The sequence below is a fragment of the Polypterus senegalus genome, chromosome 12, assembly GCF_016835505.1.
Source record: "Polypterus senegalus isolate Bchr_013 chromosome 12, ASM1683550v1, whole genome shotgun sequence".
NCBI lineage: Eukaryota > Metazoa > Chordata > Cladistia > Polypteriformes > Polypteridae > Polypterus > Polypterus senegalus.
In genome coordinates this window covers 22527848-22554479 of record NC_053165.1, presented here as the reverse complement: position 1 = coordinate 22554479, position 26632 = coordinate 22527848, and the positions used below count along the sequence as shown (strand labels likewise).

Here is a 26632-nt window from a genome sequence, read left to right as displayed (position 1 = left end):
GGTACACTCCAACACTTGGCAAAAAGTAGACCAACTCGAACACAGGTTGGCATGTGAGTAAGGAGGGCCCTTCCCCTTGGCCTGCAGCCTCTCTTTTAGATTTGTGCAAAAAAATCGGTACTGTAAGCGAACTGTGATACTTAGCACGATGAGAACAGTCACAAAATCTTTCTGAGAAGGTTGGCATCCTTCAACATCTGCAGTAAGATGCTGCAGATGTTCTACCAGACGGTTGTGGCGAGTGCCCTCTTTTATGCGGTGGTGTGCTGGGGTGGCAGCATAAAGATGAAAGACGCCTCACGCCTGGACAAACTTGTTAAGAAGGCAGGCTCCATTGTAGGATTAAAGTTGGACAGTTTAACATCTGTGACAGAGCGACGGGCACTAAGCAAACCTCCTGTCAATCATGAAGAATCCACTGCATCCACTTAACAGTGTCATCTCCAGACAGAGGAGTAGCTTCAGTGACAGACTGAGGAGATCGTTCCTCCCCCACACTATGAGACTCTTCAATTCCACCCGGGGGAGTAAATGCGAACATTAATTTTATTTTAATTCTTTTCATTTTTATTACTATTTAATTTAATATTGTTTCTTTGTATCAGTATACTGCTGCTGGATTATGTGAATTTCCCCTTGGGATTAATAAAGTATCTATCTATCTATCTATCTATCTATCTATCTATCTATCTATCTATCTATCTATCTATCTATCTATCTATCTATCTATCTATCTATCTAATCTGATATAGTACCTTTTCTATCTATCTATCTATCTATCTATCTATCTATCTATCTATCTATCTATCTATCTATCTATCTATCTATCGGAATGTTCAAGCAAATTATAGGAAAAAAATTTACAGCCACGCCCACGGTCCACTCACTTCTCATTCGTGTGAATGCTATTGTCCGACACAGTTCCTGCGCTCTCAGCTCCAAGCGGGGGCGTAAATAAAAGACAAAGAGTAGAAGACAAAGTAAAGCGTCGTAAAGAGGTTCAAAAACGTTGGCGCGGCACACATGCAGAGCAGGTTAGAGATTATGACTGTTATCTTCTTCATTGTTTAAGTTAGACTTGAATGTTATTTTCTTCAGATAAATAAAGTACAGACAGCCCATTTGCAATCACCTCGACCTTCCCTGATTTTGGGGGTATTGAAGGAAAACCCATGGTAGCGTTATGAGAAAGTGTAAACTCCACACAAAAAATAGAACTGGGTGCAAAGCAGGAACCACCCCATATGAGATGTCTGAGTTTGAACAGAAAGTATCTTGAATAGCTTGGATGTAAATTCAAATTATAATATAGACGTAATTTGTCTAAGAAAAAAAATCATATTGGCACCTATAAGATTTGGGCAAATGCCTGGGCATTGTAATGTCACAGCATCAAAGGTCATCACGTTTCTGTTTTTCCAGTCAGGGTGCACAGGATGAGTGCGGGCAGCGGGCACCTCGAGGGAGAGGGAGAAGGAGAAAACCCACTCTCCTCCTCTTTGATATCAGAAATGTTTTTTTAATGTACTGTGAGCTAACGGAGCGCTCCCAGAGTCTAACAAGGAGATTATTGATGTCGGCACGCTAGGTTAGCAGTTAGTCTGAGATGACAAGAAATTATTTGCTGTCACCATGCAAAATAGAAAGCAATGTGGGAGACTTCATTTGTTTCAATTAGCTGTGTGCAATCGGTGATTAATTTTTATCAGCAGTGCTACAAGTATTAAAACAAACATGCAAAGGAAAAATAATAGTGAAGAAAACAAGTTGCATGCATGGAGCACTAAACTTAATTTATTCACTCAGTGATTTTTTTTTTTTTTCTTACTTTTTTTTACCCAGTTTAGGGGTCTTTGACTACTACAGGACTGGCCTGGAGGTGGAAGGGGCGTCAGTCCATCACAGAACACACTTCTGCACACACACATATATGCTGCACCTTATTTATGCTTTCATCACTTATTATTATTAAGACCAGTACAATGAGTTATTTATTTCTTTAGAAAGTTTCAGAGAAGTTCAAGTTGCTAAAAACAATAGCTGAATCAAAGTTTAAAGATATTTTCACGTCGTAAAATGAATAATAAAGAGACACCAGCCCATCCAACATGAAACATCTTTCAAATAACAAAACTAACTGGCTCTAATTAATGGTAACATGCTTAGTTTTGCACCCTGTGACAGACATCCTAGCACCCCTTTCAGTGTTATTTCCTACACTGTTGTTACGAGATACTTTAGAATGGCTCAAGATTACTATGATAAAACATTAAAAGATCAGGAGAGTCTTCTTTCGATAAAAACCACAATCAGGAATAGCAAAGGGTCAAAAGTAAATGAGCAACAAAGAATCAGAGCAGTCAAAGACAAAATTAAATTCAGGAACCAAACACCAGACGTAGAGTTCAGGGTTACTGGAGTAACAAGCTAAACGAAATTGAGACGTAAAGTATCCAGGAAGGATAGCACACCATAATGCCTTTATAGAATCATATCCTTAAAATGCACTAACTGTGCTTAATGCTATCAAGATAGTCTCCGGCCTCCCATAACCATGAATTGCCTTAAGTTTGAGAATCTAATTTAATTTATTTTTACACCACAGTTAGTTTTTTTTAGGTTTGGTATCCTTCATGACAATCATGGATGCACAGGGTTGTAGTTTGAGTGATGAGGCCAGGAGGTGATTTTTGGATTTGTGCCTTTCATTCATTCGTGGTGTCCTATCTCAAGATGGTTCCTGCTCTGGCCCCCAGTACGTCTAGGATAGTCTCCAGCTGCCTTTGACCCTGAATTGATTTGATTGTGTCACTCACACAGGTCAAATTTACAGTCGGCTATCAGCCTAACTTACAGTACTCATCTTAGAAATGTGGAAGATAAACCAGAGTTTGAGCACTCGAGGGTTGCATGGTCTTCTAGAGTCCTGGGTTTGAAATCCTGCCAATCGTGCGGAGTAAGTTGAGACACAACCAACTACCGTCATGGAGTCTGTGTGTTCTCCCTAGCTTGGTTTTCCTGTTTTTTCCTCCAATATCCTAAGATGTGCAAGTTAGGTTATTTAGTGGACCTAAATGGGCCCAATGTCCCCTGCAATGGACATGCACTTCCAGAAATGGATTAAACTGGTTTGGTGCTGGACAGAGTTATTTAGACATGCACTTCCATAAAGCCCGCTAGCCACTGAATTAAACCGGTTTGGTGCTGGACAGAGTTATTTAGACATGCACTTCCATCCTGTGACACTGGTTTAAACCACTTTGGTGCTGGACAGTGTTATTTAGGGGTGTAAAACGATCCCAGACATATGAACAAAAGTTGAAGTTTTAGCCCAGTTGTTTTACTTCTGCTTGCTGGATTCATTTATTTTTTTTTGCCTCTTATGTTCTGAGACTTGTTGCTGCTGCTGCTGCGATTCACAGTTGTGAGCCCAGCGTTGCCTGAAGGTGAATTTTCCAAATTGAGCCTTTTTTGTGAACTTGAACGCTGTTCTTTTGCCGACTTCCGTCAAGAATAGATGAAGCCTTTCAAGACAGTTTGCGCATTTCCATTCTTTCTTTCCCACACTGCCTGCCCTCTGGGAATTTCTACTGTGTTTTATTTTATTTTTTTTTGGTGACCCAAACCTCAAAATGCTCATTTAACAATAAATCTGAAGCGGGTTTGGAGAAGCCGAGCACAGACGACATCTTTGGTGGTCTTTTTTTCGAAAGCGCCGTCTCCCTCCCACACTTACTCACTCACTCACTCACTCATTCACTCACTTGCTTGCTCTCCTGATAGCCCATTTGAGCCCAGTGGAGCCTAAATGGATTGAAAACAAACACATTTCCAGTGTTTTCTCCCTCCACTTTATCTTCATTCTGTGCTCGCACGTGTTAAAAATAGCCAGCATTAGGTTTCAGCAGCCTAGTAAAATAATCGGGATGCTTGTAAGCAGCCGAGCTCCTTTCGACAGGCAGCATAATGAAATGTGCAGTAGTGTAATGAAATCTTTCACATCGCACGGCGCCGGGCCCTGAGGGAGGAGGTGGTGGTGGATCCTTCACTCTGGCTTGCGTACTGTGAGTAGCAAGGGCCTTGGACTTTGGAGCGGATTGGACTTGGCGTGCTTCCCAGCAGAATTTACATGAGATGTACCCGGTGGGTTTCATTTCATCTCTGTAGTTGATATGAAATTAAGTGTAAATGGAAACACTATCGTATGTGGTGCAGGATGAATACCATCTTCACCACCAACACAGACATGTCATTTTCACCCAGAATTTAAAAACAAATTCAAAATCTCCTTATACAGAACAGTACACTTATTTATAATGAGGCTGAGAGAGAACAATCCAGTGTTTTATCCGGTATGACAGACTGTAGACTGGAAGAAAGAGAAAGCAGAGGGGCAGAGAGAAAAAGACATAAGGCGGATAGAAAAATAAGGAGGTGATGAAGAATTAGGAAGATACCATCCATCCATCCATTATCCAACTTGCTATATCCTAATTACAGGGTCACGGGGGGTCTGCTGGATCCAATCCCAGCCAACACAGGGCGTAAGGCAGGAAACAAACCCCGGGTAGGACACACACACACACACACTAGGGACAATTTAGAATCGCCAATGCACCTAACCTGCATGTCTTTGGACTTTGGGAGGAAACCCACGCAGACATGAGGAGAACATGCAAACTCCACGCGGGGAGGACCCGTGAAGTGAATCCAGGTCTTCTAACTGCGAGGCAGCAGCGCTACCACCAAAGAAGAGAAAATTTAGTGAATGTAGCAACTAGGTTTTGCAATCTTTTCAACCCCAGGTAAAGCCTTGTATCATTAAATAGATTAAAGGGATGCTGTCGTCAAGGTCCTCCGAATAAGAACAGGCTGGTTTCCATAGTGGTGACTTGCGTGTGGCCTAAATATTCAAACTATGAAACCTAACAGAACAATGCTTGAAGTTGCAGGTTACTGTGCCTATGAACTTTCATAGACTTCAAAAACGATGTCAATAATGTCCATAGAGAATCAATTCAGAAGGATGCTCAAGTCCTGTGGTATACCAAGATGAACATCTTTATTGAATATTTATCTCAACTTCAGTCAAAATAGAAAGTGGAACAGCTTTCTTTAGCGTCATTACTGGTATTCAAAAAGGCCGCACTATTTACCTCTCGCGATGGCTGATGATTGACTTTATTCTTAGAAACATACAAAGCAGTGAAAAGGATGGTTTATGGTGGAATGACGATCTACAGCTTATAGACTTCACTGGCAATACTGCCATGCTGACTTGAAACTTAAAGTGAATTGCAAGAAATGACCAATGAACTAAAATAAATGGTCAAGAAGGGAGGATTAAGGATATCTTCTTATATAATACGCTACCGTGGCTGTCTGTTTGTCTGTCCAGGATTTTAACTCACCTGTAGCTCACAAACTGTTTGACCTATTGACCTGAAATTTGGTACACCATATACTATGCAAAGTCTACTATCCGCTTTTTGGGGGTGATTGACCTCCAAGGTTATTCCTCTTTTTTTATTTTTATTTTATTTTATTGTAGAATCAACTCTCGGCAGTTATCAGCAGGGTGGCTGTGCGGCACACTTGACTTGAGCATTCATATTTACTCTTCATCCTCCTTCTCTGTACGTTTGCCATTCGTTTGCTCAGAGGTTGATGCGCTTGCTGCTTCCTGAGCAGCTCTTCTTTTCTCCACCCTAGCGGCCCGCTTCTTCTCTTCTTTCGTCGGCATCTTTTCGCATTAAAACTGATTAAGTCAGTTTTTGTGTTGCAATTATTTAGTATGTTTCCTTTAATTTTTCACTTAAGTTGGCACTTAAGTCTTCAATCTTCCTCAAGAATGATTTAAGATATGAAGAGGTAGGGGAAGGTGGTAGGGATGAGAACGGCACCCCTATTCCTGTGCCGTACAGCCGCTGATTCTACAATAGAATAAAACATAAATAAAAAGAGGAATAACCTTGGAGGTCAATCATCACCCTGAAAGCAGATAGTAGACGTCGCATAGTATAGGTGTACCACATTTCAGGTCAATAACGGTTTGCGAGATACAGTTGATTTAAAATCCTGGACAGACAAACAGACAGCCACGGTAGCGTATTTTATAAGAAGACATATCTGAGCTTTATTTCTTAACAGATGTACTGATTTTGAAAGGTTCAGTGCTGTTTTACCTCATCACACTGCTTTACGATGAGGGATTGGAAGAGCTCAATTTTTGAGGTTGATGACCGTTTTATTTCTTTTACTGTGGATGCAAAGAAGGTTATGCTCTTCATATTATGTCTGTAACTTGGCAACTGACGCACATTCTAGTATTTAATTTGATGACTAAGGAATGGTATGGGTTATCACTGTCAGTCCCGGGCAGAGTCGATTTCTCCCTAGGTCCTGATGCCTTTGGAATGGGCTCTCCTCCACCTAACTCTGAATTGAAGAACATGGACACAGGAAATGGATGGAAGCTAAAGAAACAGCTGACGTACTCCGAGCAATCTAGCTTGCAAGAAAGCAATAATGATTAGACGTAAAGAACAGCAGCTTAGTGGCAATGTGTTGTATATTGGTCAGACATGCCAGGATGGACTTTACTGCAAATTGCTTATACAGGATGTAAAGCTCATTAAAAAAGCAATTTTAAAGACCGGGCAAAGACAGGTGTCCATTTCCAAAAATGAATGTCGTGTGACTGCTGACTTGATCACATGCAGTTCAATAAGTTGCCATCCAGCTTATTGAGTCGTCGTAGTTATACGTTTTTTTAACCTGTGCCATTCTTTTTTTTTTTCTCTTTTCCAGATTTTGGTGAACTCTGTGAATCCAGCACAGCCAGCTCTTATGTATGAGAATATCGTTGTGAGTGAAGGAAACCCCATCTTGCGGGACCTTCTCTTCAGTCCGGATTTCCAGTACATCTACACCATGACAGAGAAGCAGGTAAGGAAAACCACAAGTGTAAGCTGCAATGTCTTGGGGTATTTGACAAGTGGGTGCTTACTGCTGTGCTCAAGTCATTCTGAGCTGATTTTGCAAATTAGGAGGACTCCATGTATGGGATCTGTAGTTCTTAGCTACGTGTTGGACCCAAGTACCCTTCACCTCCATTTTAAAACATAAGAGCAGACTAGGTATTTTATTTAAATGTTTACAGTTTGCTTTACTTTAGAACACAATTTCATGTGGCAAGTTAATATCTTGCATATTATGATTGAGAAGAAACAACTTCCACTTGAAAAATACCAAATTTCTCCTTTAAGCTCTTACCATATTGGCCCCTTCCTGTGAACTTTCCATCTTCCTTCTGCTGTGTCATGTTCCCCTCTTGTTCTTCATCTTAAGACAGCCATTTGTTATAAACAGCGACTCTTACTATGACATCAGTAGACGGATAGGGAGAGCATGGGGTGTCATGAGGTCACTGGAAAGAGGTGTGTGGCGCTCCCAATATCTTTGCAAAAGGATGAAGGTCCAAGTCTTTAGAGTCCTGGTGGTTCCTGTTTTGCTATATGGTCATGAGAAATGGATGCTATCCAGTGAGCTGAGATGAAGACTGGACTCCTTTGGTACTGTGTATCTTAGGAGAACCCTTGGGTGCCACTGGTTTGACTTTGTGTTGAACGAGCAGCTGCTCATGTAGTCCCAAATGAGGCACATTACCTGTATTGTGAGGTAGCGTCAGTTACTGCACTTCGGCCATGTGGCGTTATTCCCCCGAGGGTGATCCGGCTCGTAGGATCCTAATTTTTGAAGACCCAAGTGGCTGGACCAGACCACGTAATACCTGGCTGCAGCAGATAGATAGTCATTTCTCGAGGTTGGGACTGGACCTCATGTCTGCCTGGGGGATTGCCAATCAGGATCCCGAGCTGCTTTGTTTTGGGGTGGGTGCAGCAATGCACTGTACCAGTACATGTTCCACAATCTGACCTGAATGTGCAAGGCCAGAAGGAGAATACCAACAGTGAAACAGGTCTCTGGATTCCTGGTCCAGTCCTGCTCATTCATGCTTCTCATTCGAAGAAAGTTGTAGTAATAAAATGTCTAAAGTTGTTGTAAAGATAGCCATTTATTTTCTATTGGCTGAGTTGCCTGGCAATGCCAAGGTGAGAAAGTGGAAATTTCAAAGGTAATTATGTATTGCATATTATCAAAATATTTTAGCCTTACTGCATCACTGTTGGTAGTAAACTTGGCTTTATACACATTATTCATAGTTTTTCCTACTGGTTGAAAGAACCCTGAATTTCATGAAGATAATATGGCCCATGTCTGTGATGGCTTGGGGCCAGGACCAAAATGACGAGGGAAAAACCTGAGTAAAGAAAAAGTGAAAGGTATTGAGTGGGAGTGAAACAAGGATTTCTTGGTTGAACTTTGCCAACTGCTGGTTTGACTTTTGTGTCCAACAAGCAGTTGGTCATGGAGTTCTGAATGAGGCACATTACCTGCATTACGAGGGAGTGTCACTTACGGCATTACGGACATGTGGCACGATTCTCCAAGAGTGATCTGGCTCGCAGGATCCTCATTGTTGAAGACCCAGGTGGCTAGACTAGGCCAAGGAGGTATCCACGTAAAACTCCTGGCCGTCGCAGATAAAAGGTCATTTCTGGAGGGTAGGACTGGACTTCATGTCTGCCTGGGAAGTTGCCAACCAGGATCCCAAACTGATTCGTCGTGTGGTGGGTGTGGCAACACGCTGTACCAGTGCATGCTCCCCAACCTGACCTGACCTGTCCAACACAGTTTAAAAGCGTGAGTATGGTGATGGAGTGGATAGTTCTCCTGCCTAATCTCACCAGTGGACCAATTCTGAATTCCATCCTGGTCACTGTCTGTTTTTTGCTTGTATGTTCTCTTTCTGATGGTGAGGGTTTTTCTGCAACTATTTCCACCAATATGTGTTTGCAAGTTTGATTGTTGACTCCTAAGGGGATCACTATCAGTAAATGTGGTTATGCGTATGTCCCAAGATGGATTACCTAGGTTTGCTCAATGGTGATGGGGCTGGTCTTTGACTCCATGCTACCTCAGAATTTGATTAAGTAGGCACAGCAGGTTGATGGACAGATACATTAAAGTGTGTATTAGCTGTTCACAGCTCTCGGACATTGTTACAATTAGATCTTAAGGAGAGGTGGCCAACCTGCTTTGGCTTAGAGTAGCAAAGACCACTTTAATAGTCTGGGACCATTCAATGCTGACGATAAATCTGATTTTATTGGCTGCGCCGTTCACACAGAGAAAAGAGCAAACACGTGGTTGCCATTTAGCATCTGCCCAAGTGGCTTGTTAGTAAGTTAGCGTCACTATGAAAAACGTTGAGCGTAACAGTTAGCATAACAGACTTGGAAGAGGTTTTATTCTTTTGGAGTGAGGGAGCTGGGAAAGTAGCCGATTAATAGTTTTGTTGTTTTTTGCTTTATTATACTGTTAATGGAGGGTCTGGCATTAGATTTCACAGCTCTATTTGAAAGGAGCACAGTTTTCTTTTTTTAGCCAATAAAATCTGACCTCTGGTTCTGCCGTATCGGCTCTTTATGGTAGGACACTTGAAATGCAGAGAGATGCTTCTATAAGGAAGTCAATAAAACGATGATGGATGTGGAGACTGGAGATACAAATCTGTGAAAGGAAGCGTGGCTCCCTGACGCTTGGCTGACTCATTCGTGAGCTGTGGGCACTGCCTGCTGGAGTGAAGGTTTTGGCAGCAGTGGGGGTTGGGGGTTGGGGGGTGGAGATGCACATTTCCTTCATGGGACAAACCAGGCCGTGGGATTCATCGTATGTCGAGTGTTCACTTGGCTAACTGTATAGGGGAGCCGTGCAAAATTTAACCTGTTGTTCATGAAAGTGCAAACAGTATATCAAATACACAAAATGAAAAGCTACATTTTATTGGGAGGGTAGGATTATTGTCTTATTCTTAGTGCAGATATGAAGCTTACTTAACCCTGAACCCTGAAGGCTGCACACAGCTGTCTCTTGTTACTCGGAACAATCTAATTCAATATATTGCACTTCTAAAGGGGTAGGAGAGAGGTGGATGTCCTCGGGCGGCTCTAGGAAATAGACTGTTAACCCTTTTCTGCAAAGTTCATATGCCTCATCATATTAATCTGGCAGAGCCGTAGATGAATTGGATTCTGGTTTGGGGGGTGGTTGGTGGAGGGGGCTGGTGGTCTGTTACAATAGAGCAGTGGGCTCGCTTAACATGCAGTCGACTGATAGCATTGCTGCATAGCTTACCCTTTGGCAAGTGCTCAAGCGTATCTACTCCGTTATGACTGCCGTCTAAGATTAAGCAAACATTGCCCCCACATCCGCCACCTTTTTTTTTTTTTCCCAGCAATACTGGCTTAGCTCATTGTCAGACTGGGCAGAGCACAGCAGTTTTAAAGGTCGATTGATTCACTATGGGGTCTTTCACCTCCAGACTGGTTTGCAATATGGTGGTTGTTCTGCCTTCTCCAGCTCTTAGAGTCTTTTCACTGGCTACTGCTCTCTAAAATGACGAAAAATTAAACAGAAAAATAAAATACATGAATACTGTTGCATGAAAAAGTAAGTAATTCTATTAAATGTTTTTTCTCTTTTAACATATGTGGACTTATCCAGATTTCATCTTCTTTTAATCAGTGTCTTTAGGTTAAGGTGATTTAATTGAAAAAAAGAGACAGATGTGAGTTTACAATACTTCTTTTAACACAAAAATGAATGGATATGCCATTTCTCTCTGTGGAAAAAGTAATACCTGGCATTGCCCCCCTCAAGTAGTCGTTCTCTAGAACTGTCTGCTGGTCTCTAATATCAATCGGGAGAAAGTTTTTCCCACTCCTTTGTGCAGAATTCTTTCAGGCATATGACGTTTGACAGATGTCTTACATGCACAGCCCATTTTAAGTTCCACCAACGGCATCTCGATGGGATTCAGATTTGGGCTTTGACTCGGTCAGTCCAGAATTCTCCATTTTTTTTTTCTTCTTTTCGGCCATTCCTTGGTCTATTTACTGCTATGTTTTCGGTCATTTCATGCTGAAAGGTCCATTTTCAGATGAGCTTCAATTTTCTCACAGATGGTCTCACATTATCCTCAAACAATGTCTGGTACAATTAAGAATTTGTGATAAATTCTATGATAGTGAGCTGCCCAGGCCCTGATGCTACAAAGCAAACCCAAACCATAACATCGCCACCATCATGCTTTACAGTTGGTATCAAGTTCTTCTGGTCAAATGCTGTCTTTGGTTTTTTACCAAATATGTCTTTGCGTGGAGTTTGCATGTTCTCCCCGTGTCTGTGTGGGTTTCCTCCGGGTGCCCCGGTTTCCTCCCACAGTCCAAAGACATGCAGGTTAGGTGCATTGGCGATCCTAAATTGTCCCTAGTGTGTGCTTGATGTGTGGGGGTGTGTGTTCCCTGCGGTGGCCTTGCTGGGGATTTGTTCCTGCCTTGCGCCCTGTGTTGGCTGGGATTGGCTCCAGCAGATCCCCGTGACCCTGTGTTAGGATATAGCAGGTTGGATAATGGATGGATGGATGGATGTCTTTGGGTACCATGGTCAGATAACCCTGTCTTTGCCTCGTCTATTCAGAGCACATTGTTCCAAAAGTCCTCGTGTCCTAGGAATTCATGGGGAAGCTTTAGCATTTCCCTGATGTTCTTTCTCAACAGTAAAGGTTTCCTCCTGGCTCACCTCCCATGTAGATCTAATTTGTGCAACCTCTTTCTAATAGTAGACTCACACACTTTGACGTCATCAGTGGCAAGAGCTACCTGTAGGTCCTGCGATGAAATTCTGGGATTCCTACAGATGTCTTGCAGCATTTTGCATTCTGCATTTGGGCTGAACGTTCTGGGGTGGACTGGCCTGGATATGTTGCCATTTGTCTGAAATCTTCTGCACTTGTAGATGATCTTCAGGATGGTGGAATGGTTGGCTTCCAGTTGTATGGAGAACTTTGTAAATTTCTTCTCCGACTCGTAGGCATCTGTAACCTTCTTTCAATCCATTCATGCTGATCACACATACTGTACATGATACCAAAGAGCAAATGGGATTGAATGTGTGCAGATTAAGGAAGAGAAGATCTTCCCTAATGAGGTTCTGATCATTTTAATTTGAGGTATTTGAGGTAGTGATAAATCTAGGGGTGGACTTTGTTTCTTCCACATGCAAAATTTGCATTTATGTTTATTTAAATTATACAATGGCCTACGAAATATGTAGTAGTGACTTGATGTTTGTTATATTGTATCACCTTTACCAATAGATTTTATTTAAATGAAGCAAAATAAGAAAAAAAAAACATTTCCTGGGGTGTATTTACTTTTTCACATGACTTTAAATGTACAGGACATGTGACAGTAAATACATAAAAACCTACCGTATATACTCGCGGATAAGTTCTCCCAGGAATAAGCTGAGACTTCATTGCCGGTCATATAAGTCGAATGTGGAAAACTCACGCTATTGGTCCAAGAAATTATGATATGCTAACGCCCACCTGAGAGTGTAACCACGGAGAACACTGCTTTTTTTTAAATTTTTTTGTGTGGGTGTGGCAATGTGCTTTATAAGCGTGTGCTCCTAACCTCTCCCTGTCTCTCCCTCTCCCCCATTATTGTGCCTACGTGACCACACAGTAATACCCGAACTATTCAGAAGCAATTTTTGCGCTGTTTTGTGTTTTTTGTATCTCACACCCTCATATACCTTTATCGTAAGAGCATCCTTTATCTACGATGGAGCGTTCAATCAGAAGAAAATATGAAGCTGGATTTAAATTAAAAGTCGAAGTGGCGAAAGAAATTGGTAATTGCGCTTGTGCAACACAATTCGATGCGTCTGAGAAACTGATGCGAGATTGGAGGAGCCAAGAAGATATAAGTGTCGCATTTTTGAATGGCCGAATAAGTTGGGGTCTGATTTTATGAACGATTTTTCCGATTTCAAGACCCGACTTATACGTGAGTATATACAGTAATAATATACGAGTATAAATAATTAAATGATTCGTTTTACTGCCTATTCCATTATGTATTTATTTCATAATGTCTCCACTTATTTATTTTGCTCCATGTCCATGTACCATTTGCCGTAGTGCTCAGAGGGAATGACGCTATATGAACTAAAGGTTGATTCAAGGCAGTTTTGAGCGAAAGTTGCCCAATGGTGTCGCACCCAGCAAAGCTTTCATTTTCCTCAGGGTCTGCTTGAAAGTGTGTGGAATCCCAAATTGTAAAAGTGTGAAATTCATACAGAAATGTATCATTGAGAAGGATCTGTAGTAAATTTTGCGCTACTAATAACACGTTAGAGTCCAGCACGTTTGTTTTTTTTTTTATTTGCCTGCCTACTTTTGAAGTGGTCCAGCTTTACAGAAAGTGATTTAAATTAAGATCTGTCTGCATTTGACTCTCCTTTTTTTTCTTCTTCACTGTGTTGCTGATGTTCTCTCTGACCTCTTCCATTTTTTTTTTTTTTCCATCACTTATCTTACGTTGGTTTCTGTCAGACTTGTTCCGATGTTTCCATGCATGGCTGTTCGCATACTTGGATTAACTGCAGCACAACTTCTTATTAAATTAGGAATGTGGATCTAAAGATGATCAGATGACTCTGCCCGAGTCATCTTCACGCTGGTTTAGTTATTTAGGCAAAGAGTGTGCCCTGAGCCATTCATTCACTTCAGTGTTTTTGATTTTAATTTTTGCCTTTAAATCTTCATGCTTAATAACTAAGTGATGGATATGCGCTATATAATAATTTAAGCAAACCAACAGGTTTTTTTTTTCCATTTTATTAGGCTAGGTATTTGCAGAGAGGGGTCGCAAAGTTGGCTCGCTCATTTCCGAGCAGCATCATTCTCCAGCTTCCCTGGCAGCTGGGACTTATTAAGGTCTCGTCCTGCTTTTGATCTTGATAACAGAAAGAGAAGAAGAAGAAAAATGGAGTGGAGAGGCTGATAGCCAGAAGACACCCTGGTGGCTTTCCTTGTGTGTTTTGGCGGGGTTCTGCTTTAATGGTGGGGGCCCCTCATGCAGTTAAATAAAACAGTCTTTTACAGCTTGTATCTCGTTTTATAGGGAATTTATTCTGGTCTTCTAAAGTAACAGGCCTTTGAAGATCATTATCAGTCAGAGCAGCACTCTGATGGTCTTGTGTTTAACAGGAAGCTGAGGATGTAATGCCTGTAGATGGCGTTACCCTAAAGAAGCCAAAAGCGGCAGAAAAGGGAATAATGGCAGCTGGGGGTGCTGAGGAAATCAAATAACAATCCTCATAGTGCTGTCAGCTTTGTCCAGGTGACAATGAACCTTCTGGAGCACATAGATAATTGCATCCTCCACCCCAGTCTTTGTCAGATAGGCAAACTGTAGTGGCTCCAGGTGGTCTACCACATGAGGACTCGTATTGCTCAGGTCTTCGTGATGTGAGATGTAAGTGCCACTGGTCTGGAACATTTAAGTGAAGAGGCCCCCGTCTTCTTTGAAACAAGATGTTTTTGAAGGCAACAACACTTTCTGGAGCCTTAATGACAGACTGAACAGGTGACAGAGGATACCACGAAGCTGGTCCATGTTGTCCTTAAGAACTCAAAGACTGACTCAGTCAGGTCTGATTACGCTTCCCAAGTGTAGTTTCCTTAGTTGTCTACACATCTGGTCATTACCGCAGTGATAGGATGCATCACTGGTGGGGACGAGACGGCCTACAGGAGGAAGGTGGCCAGTCTGGTGTCATGGTGTGAGGACAACAACCTCACCCTCAACAAAGACAAGATAAAGGAGATGATAGTGGACATGAGGAAGGAGAGGAGACCTCACTGGCCTCTGTTCATCTGAGGGCTTGAAGTGGAGAGGGTGAGCAGCATTAAATACCTGGGCGTCTACATCAGTGAGGACCTCACTTGGACACTGAACACCACACAGCTGGTCAAGAGGGCTCAATAGTGGTTACTTTATGAGGATGCTGATGAAGTTTGGTATGTCGACTAAGATCCTCGCCAGCTTCTATAGCTGCATTGTTGGGAGCATCTTAACCAGCTGCATCACAGTGTGGTACGACAACACTACTGCTATGCACTTCAGACGCCTGCAGAGAGTGGTAAAAACTGCTGAGAAGATCACCAGGACCCCACTGCCCTCTCTGCAGAGCATCTACAACTGCAGAGTCCGCAGGAGAACTGCCTCGATCCTCAGGGACAGGGACCCACCCACCCCCAACACAAACTGTTCACACATCTACCCTCCGGCAGGAGGTATAGAAGTACGAAATACAGGACTTCCAGGCTAAAGAACTCCTTCTTCCCCAAGGCCATTAGACTCCTAAATAACTTGACTGGAGTTTATAACCGTGGCTCACCTCATTCTATCTACCTCACACTGCTGTATTTGACTGTCCATCACACACCTACCTGCACATTACACTTTATACTTCTATTCAGTTTTTTTATACTTTATGCTGCCTTTGTTACTTATTATTTATTTGCTACTTATTATTTAGGTTTATCTTTATACGTTGGTTTGTCAACCATTGTCATTTAGTGTGGACAGCAAAGAAAGAATTTCATTGTACTGGGAAACGTGTTTCCTTACTGTGCACATGACAACAAAACTTGAACTTGAACTTGGACAGCCCATACTTATGGTCCCCTCACCGGCCATTCCAGCTCAAGTGGTGATGATAATAGTAGTAGTAGCTACTGTATGTTGTTGCAGTGTCTAACAGATCTTTCTGTCAAGTCAGAAATCAGTCCTGACCCGCATCATCTCTGTCAATGAACGATGCGGAGAAGCTGCTCCATACTTTTATATTCTCTTTTGGGCTGCTGCATCTCTTGGTGTGTTGTTCTGCCCAAAAAGACCTTCCAGAATTTATAGTGCATCTAAAATAGTGCTGCACATGTACTTACTAAAACACAAAAGTGATCCCATCTAACCCTGTGCTTTTTTTCTTTACATCAGTAGCCTATTAAAGAGCTTTTTGCTCTCCTCTTCAGATCTGAATTGTATTCTTGAACTGACACACATATTAAGCTTTCATGATTGTGTCAGTTTACATCTCTTCTTCTGTTGTATTTATAGTTATGGATGAACTTGGTATGTGTTTTTCCATTAGGGAGCCTTGTAAGAGATGGCTGGCAGCTCAACCCGGCCAGGACGCCGCTAAGATGGAAGGATAGGGGAAGGCAGCTTTTCTAGTAAACTGCCTTCCCCAAGACCCTAGATGGCAGCTCCCCTGGACTTTAGCGGTGTCCCAGGTTCCCACAGGGCACTATGGGAAATGGAGTTCGGCAACACAGCACTGCTGGGTAACATGGGTGCCACCAGGAGATGCTGTGGGAAGATAGTAGGAGTCTAAGTGCTCACCTTGCCCGGGAGTTCTAGTGGGCAGAAGCCCAGAAGTACTTCCGGGCTGTCAAGAAAACTCAAGTTCTCCATCTGACCAGTCAAGGACTATATAAAGAACTGTTGGAGACTCGGCAAGCCATGCCTGAGACGGGAGGAAGTAGACGACGGCTGCTGGGAGGTGTGGAGGGCAAGATTATTGTGTTTGTTGTGGCTGTGCTGCTTTGGAGGCATGGTTAGAGAAGTTGGTACTTTTAACTTGTGTCTGTTGGGTTTAAAAGGGGCAATAGTGCCTCCAAGCATCCATTTACTTACAGCCTTTATCGATACATTTCATTGCAGCTTTTTTAGTGATCAGCACTCTTTATAAAGCATTTTACAGTCTTATCATTTGAATGCAGTCAACGTGGTGGCACAGGATGTAGGATTGCTGTTTTACAGTTTAAAGATTTCTCCAAAGTCTCAGTTTGTTCTGACTGGGTTAAATGCGAGGGTACATAGTGGTTTTCATGTGTGTACCCAGGAATGGACAATCAGCCTGTCCAGGTTTGGATTCAGTTTTTCACCCAAAGCTGCCGCCTTCAGCTGTGTTGCCTTTTTTGATCCTGTGCTGAAGAAAAGTGGCTTGGAGCACTAATTGAAGTTCAGTTCTGCAAGTTGAGTCTCAACATTGACCCCCTCTGTACACAGACAGCTGCCTCGATAATAACATTCATATTGAAATTACCCTCCGTGTAACCTCTTTAGTATTTTAATAATAGATATAGATTATGGCAGATGAGCTTCAAGAACTTGATGAGAAAAATGGAAGGGAAAGAGCTGCTTGTTCACCTAGAAATACCGCAGCATATGCAGTACCCAGGTGTCCTGGCTGTGAAAAAAAGAACAAATCCTTCATTTTGTATATGAGGATTAATTTGCACACTGAAAGAAGGACTTTTTTCACCTCTTTATTTATTTTTCTGTCACAGATTGTTGCACTTTTGCCCATTTGTTTATGTAATTGTAATTTGTTTTTTTAACTATTTGTGAAGCACTTGAAGTTGCACATTTTTATAAAAAATGTGCTGTAGAAATAAATAATGTTGGTTAGCAGGACAGTCGAGAGATATTACAATGTCTGAAAACGAGGAAGAGCAGCGAGCTCGATCAATTGTTTTTACTGCACTTAACGCACCCTGGTTCATTAAACATGAAGAGATAGATGTGTAGAGAAAAATTGAGTGGTTGACTAATTGATAGAAAAGACACTATACAAAATAGAAAATGTGCAGGGTAAAGATTAAGACAGAGAGATGTTAGAAAAGAATAAAAGAAAGATGAAGGTAGAAGACACCTGAACAAAGTCACTTAATCCAATTCAGGCTCGAAAGGGACCCGAGCCTATCCTGGCAGCAACAGAAAAGGAGGCAGGAGGCAGCTTTGGACAGGATGGCAAACCATGTCAGGTCCCGAACGCGTGCACAGACCACCGTAGTGCTTACAACTGGCCAGTTACACTAACCTGCACCTCTTTGGGAATAGAAGAGGTACTATGCAAAGTAAAAAATAAGATACGGAGCGACAGAAGGGGTGCCATGCAAAATACCAAAGTGAGGCAGGAGAGGTGTTACGCTAAATCCAAATCATATTATGGGATATCATCTACTGTTAAATTCTACTCTGTACTTCTGAAGTTTTTATTTTTATACTGTATTGAGGATTTGTTCTGTTCTGTGTATTGTTTTGTATTGACCCGCTTCTTTTTGATACCCATTGCATGCCCAGCCTACCCGGAAAGGGGTCTCTCTTTGAATTGCCTTTCCCAAGGTTTCTTCCATTTTTTCCCTAGAAGGGTTTTTTGGGAGTTTTCCCTTATCTTCTTAAAGAGTCAAGGCTTGGGGGGCTGTCAAAAGGCAGGGCCTGTTAAAGCCCATTGTGTCACTTCTTGTGTGATTTTGGGCTATAAAAAATAAATTGTATTGTATTGTAAATAAATACTGAGATGGATAGAAAAGGTGCAGCTTCATAAACAGAGCAGATTGACACACAAGGGTATGAAAGGGACTGTAGGTTAGATAGATAGATAGATGAAAGGCACTATATGATAGATAGATAAATGGATGGATGAAAGTCACTATATGATTGATAGACAGATAGAAGGATAAAAGGCACTATATGATTGATACTGTAGATAGTGTGAAATGATTAGACTCGACACACTCAAAAAGGTTTGGGGCAGCCACCCATATAGTTTCCCTGGCTGCAAATGGGTTTTGGAAATAGTACTGATGTGCATCGGTTGGAGTCTAACTGAACTGTTCAAAGGTTTGAAATATGGTGGCTTTAAATGCCAAGACCAGAAATGATGTCATAAACCGGAATCGATGTGCTTCTGGGCACCAGAACCGGAATTGATGTGTTTCTGGGCACCTGAACCAAAAGTGGTGTCTTCCAGAGCGAATCAAACCGGTTTTCCCATTTTGGGTCTGCAGAGACAACAGAAGAAGGTTTAGCGCACCCTGCCACCTCCTGGCCTGGCATGGAATTACCTTCACTTGCTCCATACAGCTCCCTCCTACTCACATGTATGTGACAATAGATAGATAAATAGTAATGTTGCATGCTATAGTGGTACTGGAAGAGTCCCGAAATACATTTTTAATGTTGCACTCCACCAGCATTCTGCTCATTCTGCTACATAAATTAATGTTCTTCATTATAATTTATGTGTATCTTTGCACATTACATCAAGGGGGTACGACCTTCAAGCAGTATTTGGATATTAACATGCCCAGATCTGTTCCTCGACGCAGTGCTGTCTCTAAGCTCCGCAGGCAGTTCCTTTAACCTCATGACTTGATTTTGAAGTCGGCTGTAGGACCTTCTGTAGACGGGTGTTTGCCTTACCAAATCAATCCAATCAATTGAACTGACTAGAAGTGGACTTTGAACAAGTTACAGAAACATCTCAGTGATGATCAGCAGAATGGGAAGAAGCTCAGTCAGATTTCAGTTTTATACCAAAGGGTCTGAACACTCATGTCAATGGGATATTTTTTGTTTTTTTTTAAATAAATTTCCAAATACTTCTAAAATCCTCTTTGTCATTCTGGGATATTGAGTGTTGGTTGATGTTGGATAAAACATGAATTTAAATGATTTCAGCTCAAGGCAGTAACAAAACAAAATGTGTCAAAAGTGAAGGGGTCTGAATACTTTTCAAATCCGCTGACATTTATTTGATTTGCTTGAGTATGCTGTATCTTTCAATGCACTGGTATCCCATCCAGGGTCGGTTGCTGCCTTCCTCTTGATGTTGCCGGGACATCCTCTGCCTTCCCACGACCCTGATGAGGGCTGAGTGGGCCTGATTATGGCGTGTTGTTCTCTTTCCAACACAAACCTTTCCTTTTTTTGCCATGTGGCGAGCAAGAGCTCAGTGTATAACAGCTTTTGAAGTTAACGCTTAGTCACTGTGACAGAGATTCCAATGACATGCAGTGCGAATGGGAGATGGATCTGAGCGACATACAGAACAGATTTATTTGGGAAATAGACATCCATTGATTGAAAACAAGGAGCAGCTGAGTTTATTGTTGAGTAAATAAAGAGGCATCTCTCGGAAGTCCTGTGCAAGCTGCTGTGTAAAATTTCAGACGGCAGGTAGGCGGGCTTCAATTATTAAGCAGGTCTTAAACAGCATGTGGATTGTAGCTATTGTGAAAGGTGCTATATAAGGGGAGTGTTTCGTTTTTCTTTTTCGCAGGCTGATACAGTTTACAGCAAATTTGAGTTTGTGATCAGAATGATGTTTCATATATCCATACATTTGCTTTGTTCTGGCTAGGATCTCGGTGAGCCAAAGTATATTCCAGCAGTCATGCCGCTTGATCTAAATGGGCGACCATTCACTTAAAAACAAAAAGCAGGTCTCCACCACTCAATGTTTTTTTTTTTTTTCTTTCATCTCTCCAACCTCAACTCCGCCAACACAGTGGACAATAGTGGCTGTGAAAGCCGCACCGAGTGGCACCTCTACCTTCAAAAGCTCCATTTCTAAACCTGACAGAGCAATTTACCATTTCCCATATTCTGAACCAGTTAATTAAAAGTTCCAGATAGGGTGTCATACATCTCCTGCTGAAAACTGTAGCTCTTTGAAGGATATTAAACTGTCTGTTTAATGCTGGAATAAAAATTTTCGATTAGCGCCCATCAGATTTATGTGTAGTGGCTAGACGCTGTATTTCATTGAGTGGTCAATGAATTTTGCATGTGAACTCACAAAAGTGTGTGTATGTATGTGTGAGAGAGAGGGAGAGAGTGAGTGTGTGTGCACATTTAAGTGCGCGTCATACTTTGAAATGTATGCATGTGTAATTGCTTTTGGACTGTAGCTCGAGATGAATGAGTGAGGGCGGTGGAGAAATCCTCTGCTGATCTAACATAAAAATGAATAATTTAGTGTCCCGGGTGGATCTTTAAATAAAGACTGTGAAGCGTATGGATTGTGGAAGGGAGTCAAAGTGCTGAGTTTGTGGTAGTACAAGGTGGCCTGGCTAAATTACCATATGAAGAGATCAGGTCATATAACTAATACCAAAAACAGACTGATCGAGTATTGGCACCCAAAGAACGAGTGTAAGAATCGAAAATATAAACCTACTGTATGATAATGCAACTCTCGTGAATATCCAGTTATGAAAGGTTCTGTATTGAATGTTTTCTCATCTTCAGTATTTTAACTCGGCTTATATCAATGAGGCTCATGGTAGAACTGAGCTGAGCCGACCAGGCCAACCGGTCCCCTGCAGATACCTACAACTCCTCCAAGGGAATTCCCAGGGGCTTCCAGGCCATTCCAGAGATTTAGTCCTTCCATTGTGCCCTGGGTCTGTCCCTGTGTCTTCTGCAGTCTGCCCTACTTTATAAACCACCCATGGAAAGAACCAGTTATGTGTCCAGGTCACTTCCCATGGGTTTATCTCCATCTGGCTTCTCTCAGTTTCTCCTGTACTGCTGAGCTTTTCAACCTGTCACAGAAAATAAGGCCAACAACCCTGTGTGGGAACCTCATTTCAAGCACTTTTATTTATAATCGCTGTTGTGATCTGATAATTATTAAACTTTTCTGTGACATTTCTAGTGTCCTTTTTGGCAAATATGAGTTTATTTTTTTCTGCCTAAGAAATTAATTTATTTTTTCCTAGAAAACTTTTGTAAGGAGTCGCACATTTTTCCAGTTATAACTCGATGCCATTTTTGCATTATTACTGACGTAACCATTTTCTCCACGTTAGCATTGGTGGTTGCCTTGGTGACCTGTCCCAGAATACTCGGACTGTGCTTGGGTTATGATGTCTAAAGATCAATGCATGCATTCACTAGATATCCAAAGACGAATAAACTTTGTGCATGTTGGCAACTCCTTTACATCTCAATTTTGGCAACATGAAACTTTCTAGCTTTAAGGAATACTAGTTATGAAGTTAGCCATGCTTCTGTCATCTTCGATGCTGCGCCCTCACCTTTTATAAATCTTCCTCCACTTCTGTCTATCATGTTCTACTTCTTCCAGGTTTCTTCCCCTCATTCCCCTTCCCCTCACATTACTCATGTCATGTAATTCACACATTTCTAATAGAAGGGGACCCAATGCTGGACAACAGCAAACAATACAAAATTGTCCAGTTGCTTGTGTCATATAATCCACACATCAAACCATGTGCAAAATGCATGTATACCTTCAGAAAATGAAAGTAGCCCCCTCATTTATTGGTCAAGAGTCCTGTCTTCAATAAAAAAGCACAATTCCATGTAAAGAGTCTTTCTGTTTGTTTACTACTTTTAATTTTCAGAGGTAGACTTCTTGGTTACTGAAATGCTTCTTGATTTTTGCCTCCACTATCTCCCAGCTGTCATTCATAAATTACAGGGTGAGTCAAAATTATGTTAACACTAATGGTACTGCTATGTACTGTATATACTTATAGGCAATTTTTGTGGACAATTTATGTGCCACATATGGTACATGTGTTTAACATGTTGGTGAACAGGTTGAGACATTCCTGTATATCATCTTGCACATATGATGTATGTTTTGTGAATAAATTGTTTCCACCATTCAAATGTTAACATAATTTTGACTCACCCTGTACTTTCCAGTCTCCTTGTGAATCAGAAGAGTCTCATTCTTTTGGTCACCACAGTGTTCTCCATAACATAGAGGTGTAGACTGACCAGTAAATAGAAACTTTTTCCATAGCTCCCACTTCACTATCACAGTTTAGTACTCCTTCCCTAAATGTAGGCCTCTGCCCCAATCCGTTGCTTAATTGCATTATCATCTCTTCCCTTAGTTCAGAACAAGACCTCAAAGTACTTGCATTCTTCTTCTTGAGACATTTGCTCACTCATTACCTGAAGATGATCATTCAGTCTTTTCTGTTATAGGATCTTTGATGTGGAGGTCGTGATTTTCTGGTGTTCTCCAAAAATAACCACTTTGGGGCAGCACAAAGTCACAGTGGTTAGCATAGCTTTTAACTACTCATAGAATAGTAGGTTCATCCTCTGGCCTAGTAGTATGTGGAGTGCAGTGAAATACTTAACTGTTTTCCCCACCAACTTGCAATGCATTTCCACTCTCTGGCACTGTGATAAACACAGATGTATGTGGGTTGAGTTATTATTAAATAATGTGCTTGGTACAATAGAAATAAGCTGTCGACCGAGGTGAGGAGAACTGGTGGAGTTTTGTACAGTTGGTTGGTTCGGCATCATTACAACACACTAATTAATCATCTAAGCTCAAGTCCTAATTTATTTTTAAGTGTGTACAATCTAATAAGAATCTTACTTGCATATCTCCCACAGACTAGTGACTGTAGTATAAATTCAGTATTAACTGCAGTGTCCATCTAAGCTCAAGTCCAAATATATTGTTATAGTGTATACAATCTAATAAGAAACTCACTTGCATAACTCCCACAGAGTAGTGACCGTAATATAAATTTAGTATTGACAGCAATGTCCATGTTCTTCCAATGCCCATGATTGTTTTATATGTGCATCTCCCATGTAAGTTCCCACATTCTACTGACGTGTTCTGATTGGCTAATGACTTTTCAATGAGCCAGTAAGATTTTAAGTGAGATTGAGTGAGTGCTTCAGTTTGCCCAGCACATCGTCCGATGATGTGCCTTTGGCTGCTTGTGACCCTACAACTGGTTTAAGAATGATGGTTCTGAAAATGAATGACTTGACAGCCTTATTTAAAGAAGATAGAAAGAAACCTTCAGAAACGACAGCAGACAGGGGATTTAAATTAATATTTAAGCCCCCCTTCTTTTTTTCATTGGTCCACGATAACAAATGCTTATCCCTTCTTCTGAACCAGAGTGGCACTTGTGGAAGATTTACTTTTGCTTGCTAATCAAAATTTTCAGAGTTAAAAGATTTTATGAGGTCCAGTAGCCCTTCCAGCTTTTACGGATGCCTAAGCCAGCCTATTAAAAAGCCGTTAAAGTAAGCTTTAATAGGTGGTGGAGTATGTTTTATAGTGCTCGATTGGCAGTTGCTTGAATTTTATGTTGCTTTACAGGAAAATGTTTTGGTATGGAATGGACGTGAAAGACCATTTCTTGTCGCACTTGGTTAGACAATTACTAAGAAAAACAATCAGGAAGAGCCTCAATAATGAGCAGCATTATTGGCCTAAAGGGCCTAGATGAATCTTAATAGAAGTGTAGCTTAACTGGAATTGCTTGAAATGCAAAAACGAAAAAAAGCTCTTAGATGGCCAGTGTGTGATGGCAGTATATGCCAAGCCATTTGTTGTAAACTCCCTAATGTCTTTACAATGAATGAAGAATGTAATGTAGTTACCCTGGTTGGACTGGGCAACAAGAGGTTCATCTGTCCATTATTGAACCCAACTTATCCAGCCTAATGTCACAAAAGTGTTTCCTTTTAGTGGTAGGTGCAAATCAGGATCTAACCCTGGGGGAGACAACAGTCCGTCCATTTGTGGTGTGCACCCATGCAGGTCAGTCACAAATTCAGACATAACCAGAGACTCGCTTCATCTCGTCTGTGACTCGCCTCGACAAAATCATATTTGTAGACGTGAGCTCTGTGTGTATGAGAGCTGCCAACCAGAAATACAAGAAATACAATGCATATAATGCAGCAATAAGGAATTAGGAACATGGGTATTTTGGGCCTCGCCAACAGAAGAGAGACTTGTCTGTCTCAAGTCTCGTATTTTATGTAACACGACAGAATGGAAAATAGAAAAAACAAAAGTGCCAAGGTTGTGGCGTACCTGTTAACCTTAGCGGCGGCTAAATCAGGCTGCATGCTATTTGCTGTCAGAAATAGGGGCACACAAGACTATGCCAGAAGAACGGCATGCTAAATCTGACATGTCCATCAATTTTTCAGTATTATAAACTGATATTACGAACAACATCAGTGACTGCAGTCGTCAAGCATGACATACGGTACCCCCTACGACTTTAAGTCATCTTTTGAGTTTTGTTGAATGTTTAAAATTCTACTCTGACCTCGAAAAAACCAAAAAAATTGCATTACATTTGGAGCAAAGCTCTATTCTCTAAATTCATTTCCTTTGCTTTTTATTAATAAAAAGAAAAAAAAAAGAGCAAGCATTTAATTTCACTTTTATATAGTGAGAGCAGTAAATCAAACGCAGCCTCTCCTACTCCCTCAGCTTCTAATTTTTATTATTATTTTATTATAACAAAAAGTCAAGTGCACATTGATATATGAAGAAGAAAAGAAAAATCTTAAATACAATCACTATGAAAAACCAAAGAGTTAAGATACATTAATCACAGGCAGTGCTATAAACCCCACGCAAATACAATTCACATTGAGGTTTAATACCAAAAAACCCATCATAAAATAATTCCTCATCATAATTAAAAAAAACTGAAGTTAAACTGAAATGTAGGTAGGAGCCCAGCAGACGTATTTTACAAAATGACTGATAAATTTTTGCCAAATTCTGCAAAAACCAAAAACTTTGCGCTTTTCCACCCAAAGAGAATTAGAGTTCTTCTAGCTGTAGATAATTTAACTTATCATTTCCCATAGAGCTATAGAGGATGCAGTACGATTCCTCCAGTTAAGTAAAGGAGGGCACATTGACTTTATTACCATCCATCCATCCATCCTTTGTCCAACCCGCTGAATGCGATCACAGGGTCACGGGGGTCTGCTGGAGCCAATCCCAGCCAACACAGGGCACAAGGCAGGAACCAATCCCGGGCAGGGTGCCAACCCACCGCAGGACTTTATTACCAGATAGTCTAATCCCATCTGATTACACTCTAAACAGAGCGATAAGGGATCAGGGATTATTGTAAATAACCAGAAAGGCATAATCTAGAATTGCACATGAACAAAACAAAATGAACATTTTTGACATTAAACATGATGTCCCGTAATTTTCAACAACGACATTTCCTTCTCTAGCATATTGCAATACAAATCCTGGAGCTCAAAATGCTTTATAAGAAAAAACTACAAAACAAATCGAAGTAAAAAAGAAAAATAATAATAAATTCTATAAGTACAGTCACCCCTTCACATTTGCAATGGTTTGGATTGAAAACGTGAAAGACTTCCCCCACGAACCTGAAAATTTGCTAGTAATACTTGGGGTGGGCCCGTTAACTGTGGGTGGGGAATGTCACGTCACAGTGTGAAATTTTTGTGGTTTAATTTATTAATTGCCTTTTTGTTTTCTTACTTACCCCGCTGGTTAACCGGCACTAGCATGCCTGTGCACTCGCCTTAATGAGTTGATTGCTGCGTGGCGATGGCACAGCGTCAACTGTTTTTGGCTATACTAATAAGAAATGGTGCAGGTAAGAAAGGGAAGAAAGGAAATTGAGAAGTGAGCAAGTAAGTGTGAGGACGAGAAAGGTGAGAGCCGAGAAGCCAGTTATGCGGATTTCCAGTAGAGCCCAGCGATTGAGTGAAATAGATAATAGATAGAGAGGGAGACAATGCAAGGAAGCAAGCGACTGAGAGAGCAAAAGAGAGCGTGGAGTGCGGTCCACATGGAAGGAAATTTCTGGATCTGCTGATTCACTAAAGGAGCTGTGAAGGTGGAAGTTAGCTGGAATAGATCCCACTGCTCCTTTTTTTTTTTACCAAAAATATACTTTAATATTAACAATACAATATGTACTTACACTAACAAATAATAAAAAACACTAGTATTTGTATATAATGTGATCTGATGTCGTATAAAT

General features: G+C 41.3%; 1 protein-coding gene across 3 annotated transcripts in view; it reads left to right on the top strand.

The window, feature by feature from the left end:
- The window catches only part of LOC120541257 (plexin-A1-like), a 710643-nt gene that overhangs the window by 317771 nt on the left and 366240 nt on the right, over positions 1 to 26632 (top strand). For all 3 annotated transcript variants that reach the window (XM_039772729.1, XM_039772730.1, XM_039772728.1), the window contains one exon: positions 6811 to 6948. In XM_039772729.1, the coding sequence (XP_039628663.1) occupies positions 6811 to 6948 (138 nt within the window). The remainder of the gene's footprint in view (positions 1 to 6810; positions 6949 to 26632) is intronic.